Consider the following 7,535-nt stretch of genomic DNA (forward strand, 5'->3'; position numbering starts at 1 on the left):
GAAAAGAAAATCAGCAGCTTGACATTATACAAGAGGGAAATTACAATAGCCAAAATCTCATGAGTAGCATTTCCCAGGGCCACTGATGTCCTCTGGGGGAGGACTGAGTTTAAACAAAGTCCCTGGTTGAGAGGGGTGCTCTGTCAAAAAACTGCCTCTGCCCTCCAGTCAAACCCACCAGCGGATCTACTCCGGCCAGTGGGGTCCTTAGAGAAGAGGTCTGGGGGGCGCCTGGGTGGCTCAGTAGTTAAGCGTCTGCCTTCGGCTCAGGGTGTGATCCCAGGGTCCTGGGATCGAGCCTCACATCGGGCTCTTCCGCTGGGAGCCTGCTTCTTGCTCTCCCACTCCCCCTGCTTGTGTTCCCTCTCTTGCTGGCTGTCTCTCTCTGTCAAATAAATAAATAAAATCTTTAAAAAAAAAAAAGAGGGAGAGAGAAGAGGTCTGGGGACAATTCCTGAGTCAGGCAGGGATGAGCTGCTTCAGGAAGTGTCTTTTCCCCCCCAGAGCTGCCCGAGCCAGGGGCAACCCCATGCTACTGCTCAGGAGAGAGGTGTGGTGACCCCACAGTCAGACACATTCCTTTCTGGGCTTTGCTTCTGTTGCGACTGTAAAGGAGGCAGCAATTCTCCTCATAGCAGAGGTGCGAGCTTAGGAAGGAAGTGGCAACGATCCAAGCCGGGTCAGAACGCGGCGTGGGCGCGGAGCGGCCTTCTGCAGCAGCGAAGAGAGTCAGGGGGAGCCGAGCCGACTGGCGGACAAGAGAGGCTCCTCAGAGCGGGGATAGGAAAGGAAGGGTGCTCCCGGCAGAGGAAAAAGCAGGTGTACGGGACAGATGCTGCCTGCCCCTTTCTGGAGTGGGTGAGCAGCTCAGTTTAGTGGGAGGTGAGGTCAGAGAGTAGTCGCTCCTTAGAGAAGGTTTCTTTTTGCTTTTAAAAGAATCATTAAACTCTGTTTTTGGAAAAAGTAATACATTCGCACGGCACACAATTTAAGAGGTACAAAGGGATTCAGAGAAAAGTCTCTCTTCCACTTTAGTCTCTCAGTGCTCAGATCCCCTCTCCCGAGGCACTAAACATTACGATCGCAATTCTGTGGCATCTTTCTAGAGATGGAGATGATCTGCAAAATAGATGATACACCCCCACACATGTAGATGCGCACACACATGTGTCTATGTATTCCCCTTCCTTTGCACAAAAGGTAGTGCCTTGTACACACTCCTGAATACCTCGCTTTATTGGGTTTAGCAGAGACTGCCCGAGAGTCTTCCCAAGTGGCTATTTTAATTTACACTTCTGCTACCAACATTTCGTGTTATACGACTTTTATCTATCATCTATCTATCTATCATCTATCTATCTATCTATCATCTATCTATCTATCTATCTATCTATCTATCTATCTATCTATCTATCATCTATCTATCATCTATCTATCTATCTATCTATCTATCTATCTATCTATCTATCATCTATCTATCTATCTATCATCTATCTATCATCTATCTATCTATCTATCTATCTATCTATCTATCTATCTATCATCTAGCTATTTAGCTATCTACCTATCTATCATTTCTACTCATTCACTCATTCATATTATTATTGACTCACAGATTTCCTATTTTATTCAATAGGTTGTGGCCTAATACCCTCTTTATGTACAGTTTTATCGGCGTATAATTATGCGTAAGAAAGCATACATAGTTATGGTGTATGCTGGATGGGTTTTGACGTAGGAATACACCTGTGAAACCATTACCACACTCAACACCGGGAACACGTCTACCAACCATGACAGTTTCCTCACGTCTCTTTGCCATCCAAAGAAGAAGAAGCAGGCTCGATCCCATTAAACAATGACTCCCCATTCTCCCCTCCCCCCAGTCCCTGGAAACCACCGTTATACTTTGTTTTTATGATTCTGACTGCTCTAAGTACCTCCTATAAACGGAATCCTACAGTGTTTGTCTTTTTGTGACTGACTTATTTCACTTAACCTAATGTCCTCAAGGTCATCCATGTTGTAGCATATTGAAGAATTTCTTCCTTTTTAGGGCTGAATAATATTTTGTTCTATGTATATACCACATTTGGCTTATCCATTCATCTCTCAATGGATGCTTGGGTTGCCTGCACGATTTAGTCACTGTGGATAATAGTGCTATAAACGTGCGTCTACGGGCGCCTGGGTGGCACAGTGGTTAAGTGTTGGACTCTTGGTTTCGGCCCTGGTCTCGGAGTCGTGGCCTCAAACCCCACCTCGGAGTCCGCTTCGGATTGTCTCTGCCCCTGCTCGTGCTCTTGCCCATTCTCTCTAAAGTAAATAAACAAATAAATCTTAAACACCCCTCCCCCCAAACGAGGTTGTACAAATATCTCTTTGAGACCCTGCTTTCAATTCTTTTGGGTACATTCCCAGAAGTGGAATTGTTGGATTATATGGTAATTCTAGGTTTGATTTTTTGAGGAACTGCCACACTGTTTTCCACAGCACCCATTAAGATTGACGTGGGCTTTGGGATTGAGACAAAAATCCTTGTGTTAAATAGTAATGTAGTTACCTTTAAAATAATTTTACTTCTTCCTTTCCAATTCGGATGACTTTTACTTCTTTTTCTCGCATTGGTTTGGCTGGAATTTCAGTGGTCAAGCAGACATCCTTCTCTTACCCATCTCAGAGGAAAAGTGTTTAGTCTACCACCATGGAATGTGATGTTTGCTCTGGGTATTGACTGATTATGTGAAATATATTTTAGGAAGAATTGACATACCTTTTTGTCCGAAAGTATGTTATGTTTCCCCAATTGTTCCTACCTTCTTTTGTCCTGTCAGAACGCCGGGATCACACCCTGAGCCGAAGGCAGACACTTAAGGACTGAGCCACCCAGGCGCCCCGATACCAAACATTTCTTAGGCTTATTTCTAGTTACATCACTTTTTTTTGATGAATATAAAAGGAAGTCTCGTCTTCACTTATATCTCCTAACTGGTTTCCATTTGTATATATACATCTCATCATTTTTGTTTCTGTATTAGCTTTGTACCTAGTCATCTTATTAAATGCTCTTATTGTTTATAATTCTTCTTTTTATTTGATTCTTTGTTTTTTTTTTTTAAAGATTTTATTGATTTATTTGACAGAGAGAGAGACAGTGAGAAAGGGAACAGAAGCAGGGCGAGTGGGAGAGGGAGAAGCCGGCTTCCTGCTGTGCAGGGAGCCCTGACGTATGGCTTGATCCCCGGACCCCGGGATCATGACTTGAGCCAAAGGCAGACGCTTAACCAACTGAGCCACCCAGGTGCCCCCCTCCTTTTTTTTTTTTAAGTGCCCAGCATGGAGCCCAATGAAGGGCTTGAACTCACGACCCTGTGATCAAAACCTGAGCGGAGACCCTGTGAGATCAAGACCTGAGCTGCGACCAAGAGTCAGATGCTTAACTGACTGAGCCACCCAGGTGCCCCACAGCCGCACTTCTTGAGTCATCTGCTCGCGATATCTCAATTTACTCACTTTCCATTCACTCTTCCATCCTCTCCAATCCACCACTATAATAAAAACTGTTTTTATCTTATTTGAACATTGCCAGATTCTGCAGCAGCCCCTGGCCGAGAACTTATGTTAAGGATATAATAGGAAAATATGTTTGTGACCTTGCGGGTTTCAGTGTAAATGTCAGAGTCAAGCGGCCAGGAACACTCGGCTGGCGTAGTGGCCAGGAACGCCTGGCTCGTCCAACAGTTGGGAACGCCCAACTCGTTCAGGGCAGAACACTGCTAAAACCTGATTGCTCTTCACAATACCCCACAGGGTCCATAGAAAGATGTTTAAGAATGGGCCCCACTTGCTAAACGTTACATCATCTGATCCCCTGACCTTCCCTGTGATGCACCACTACCCCGTGACCTTCCCCGTGATGTACCACTACTACCCCGTGACCTTCCCCGTGATGCACCACTACTATCCCGTGACTTTGACCGTGATGCACCACTACTACCCCGTGACCTTCCCCGTGATGCACCACTACTACCCCGTGACCTTCACTGTGATGCACCACTACTATCCCGTGACCTTCCCCGTGATGCACCACTACTATCCCGTGACTTTGACCGTGAGGCACCACTACTACCCCGTGACCTTCACCGTGATGCACCACTACTACCCCGTGACCTTCACCGTGATGCACCACTATCCCGTGACCTTCACCGTGATGCACCACTATCCCGTGACCTTCCCCGTGATGTACCACTACTACCCCGTGACCTTCCCCGTGATGCACCACTACTATCCTGTGACCTTCACCGTGATGCACTACTACCCTGTGACCTTCCCCGTGATGCACCACTACTACCCTGTGACATTCACCGTGAGGCACCACTACTATCCCGTGACCTTCACCGTGATGCACCACTACTACCCCGTGACTTTCCCCGTGATGCACCACTACTATCCCGTGACCTTCCCCGTGATGCACCACTACTACCCCGTGACCTTCCCCGTGATGCACCACTACTACACTGTGACCTTCACCGTGATGCACCACTACTATCCCGTGACTTTCACCGTGAGGCACCACTACTATCCCGTGACCTTCCCCGTGATGCACCACTACTACCCCGTGACCTTCCCCGTGATGCACCACTACTACCCCGTGATCTTCACCGTGATGCACTACTACCCCGTGACCTTCACCGTGATGCACCACTACTACCCCGTGACCTTCCCCGTGATGTACCACTACTACCCCGTGACCTTCCCCGTGATGCACCACTACTACCCCGTGACCTTCCCCGTGATGCACCACTACTACCCTGTGACCTTCCCCGTGATGCACCACTACTACCCCGTGACCTTCCCCGTGATGTACCACTATTACCCTGTGACCTTCCCCGTGATGCACCACTACTACCCCGTGACCTTCCCCGTGATGCACCACTACTACCCCGTGACCTTCCCCGTGATGTACCACTATTACCCTGTGACCTTCCCCGTGATGCATCACTACTACCCCGTGACCTTCCCCGTGATGCACCACTATCCCGTGACCTTCCCCGTGATGCACCACTATCCCGTGACCTTCCCGGGATATACCACTACTACCCCGTGACCTTCCCCGTGATGCACCACTACTACCTGTGACCTTCCCCGTGATGTACCACTACTACCCCGTGACCTTCACCATGAGCCACCACTACTACCCCGTGACCTTCCCCGTGATGCACCACTACTACCCCGTGACCTTCCCCGTGATGCACCACTACTACCCTGTGACCTTCACCGTGATGCACCACTACCCTGTGACCTTCCCCGTGATGTACCACTATCCCGTGACCTTCCCCGTGATGCACTACTACCCCGTGACCTTCCCCGTGATGTACCACTACTATCCCATGACCTTCCCCGTGATGTACCACTACTATCCCCTGACCTTCACCGTGATGCACCACTACTATCCTGTGACCTTCCCCGTGATGCACCACTACTACCCCGTGACCTTCCCCGTGATGCACCACTACTACCCCGTGACCTTCCCCGTGATGCACCACTATCCCGTGACCTTCCCTGTGAGGCACCACTACTACCCCATGACCTTCACCGTGATGCACCACTACTACCCCGTGACATTCACCGTGATGCACCACTACTATCCTGTGACCTTCGCCGTGATGCACCACTACTACCCCGTGACCTTCCCCGTGATGTACCACTACTACCCCTTGACCTTCCCCGTGATGCACCACTACTATCCCGTGACCTTCCCTGTGATGCACCACTACTACCCCGTGACCTTCCCCTTGATGTACCACTACTACCCATGACCTTCCCCATGATGCACCACTACTATCCCGTGACCTTCTCCGTGATGCACCACTATCCCGTGACCTTCCCCGTGATGCACCACTATCCCGTGACCTTCCCCGTGATGCACCACTATCCCGTGACCTTCCCCGTGATGAACCACTACTACCCCGTGACCTTCCCCGTGATGCACCACTACTACCCCGTGACCTTCCCCGTGATGTACCACTACTACCCCGTGACCTTCCCCGTGATGCACCACTATCCCGTGACCTTCCCCGTGATGCACCACTATCCCGTGACCTTCCCCGTGATGCACCACTACCCCTTGACCTTCCCCGTGATGCACCACTACTATCCCGTGACCTTCCCTGTGATGCACCACTACTACCCCGTGACCTTCCCCTTGATGTACCACTACTACCCATGACCTTCCCCATGATGCACCACTACTATCCCGTGACCTTCTCCGTGATGCACCACTATCCCGTGACCTTCCCCGTGATGCACCACTATCCCGTGACCTTCCCCGTGATGCACCACTATCCCGTGACCTTCCCCGTGATGAACCACTACTACCCCGTGACCTTCCCCGTGATGCACCACTACTACCCCGTGACCTTCCCCGTGATGCACCACTATCCCGTGACCTTCCCTGTGAGGCACCACTACTACCCCATGACCTTCACCGTGATGCACCACTACTACCCCGTGACATTCACCGTGATGCACCACTACTATCCTGTGACCTTCGCCGTGATGCACCACTACTACCCCGTGACCTTCCCCGTGATGTACCACTACTACCCCTTGACCTTCCCCGTGATGCACCACTACTATCCCGTGACCTTCCCTGTGATGCACCACTACTACCCCGTGACCTTCCCCTTGATGTACCACTACTACCCATGACCTTCCCCATGATGCACCACTACTATCCCGTGACCTTCTCCGTGATGCACCACTATCCCGTGACCTTCCCCGTGATGCACCACTATCCCGTGACCTTCCCCGTGATGCACCACTATCCCGTGACCTTCCCCATGATGCACCACTATCCCGTGACCTTCCCCGTGATGCACCACTATCCTGTGACCTTCCCCGTGATGTACCACTACTACCCCGTGACCTTCCCCGTGATGTACCACTACTACCCCGTGACCTTCCCCGTGATGTACCACTACTACCCCGTGACCTTCCCCGTGACGCACCAGTACTACCCCGTGACCTTCACCGTGATGCACCACTACTACCCCGTGACCTTCACTGTGATGCACCACTACTATCCCGTGACCTTCCCCGCGATGCACCACTACTACCCTGTGACCTTCCCCGTGATGCACCACTACTACCCCGTGACCTTCACTGTGAGGCACCACTACTATCCCGTGACCTTCCCCGTGAGGCACTTACTACTACCCTGTGACCTTCCCCGTGATGTACCACTACTACCCGTGACCTTCCCTGTGATGCACCACTATTACCCCGTGACCTTCACCGTGAGGCACCACTACTACCCCGGGACCTTCCCCGTGATGCACCACTACCCCGTGACCTTCCCTGTGATGTACCACTACTACCCCGTGACCTTCCCCGTGATGCACCACTACTACCTGTGACCTTCCCTGTGATGCACCACTACTACCCCGTGACCTTCCCTGTGATATACCACTACTACCCCGTGACCTTCCCCGTGATGCACCACTACTACCCCGTGACCTTCACCGTGATGCACC

The 7,535-nt window shown here is 50.8% G+C and overlaps 1 protein-coding gene across 1 annotated transcript; it reads left to right on the forward strand.

Annotated features, from left to right (window-relative positions):
• The first annotated feature begins 3,949 nt into the window (after positions 1-3,949).
• LOC130544457 (histidine-rich glycoprotein-like) lies at positions 3,950-7,418 on the forward strand. The gene is made up of 4 exons (XM_057316353.1): positions 3,950-4,242; positions 5,570-5,701; positions 6,462-6,621; positions 7,014-7,418. Exons 1-4 carry the CDS (start codon positions 3,950-3,952, stop codon positions 7,416-7,418), a joined length of 990 nt encoding a protein of 329 aa, XP_057172336.1.
• Positions 7,419-7,535: the final 117 nt, after the last annotated feature.

This window comes from Ursus arctos, unplaced genomic scaffold (genome assembly GCF_023065955.2).
Source record: "Ursus arctos isolate Adak ecotype North America unplaced genomic scaffold, UrsArc2.0 scaffold_21, whole genome shotgun sequence".
Classification (NCBI taxonomy): domain Eukaryota; kingdom Metazoa; phylum Chordata; class Mammalia; order Carnivora; family Ursidae; genus Ursus; species Ursus arctos.

Coding starts and splice junctions, on each gene's coding strand:
- LOC130544457 (XM_057316353.1), top strand. CDS start 3,950: ATGCACCACTACTATCCCGTGACTTTGACCGTGATGCACCACTACTAC. Junction 5,702..6,461: donor CCCGTGACCTTCCCCGTGAT/GTACCACTACTA, acceptor CTTCCCTGTGAG/GCACCACTACTACCCCATGA. Junction 6,622..7,013: donor ACTACCCCTTGACCTTCCCC/GTGATGCACCAC, acceptor GTGACGCACCAG/TACTACCCCGTGACCTTCAC.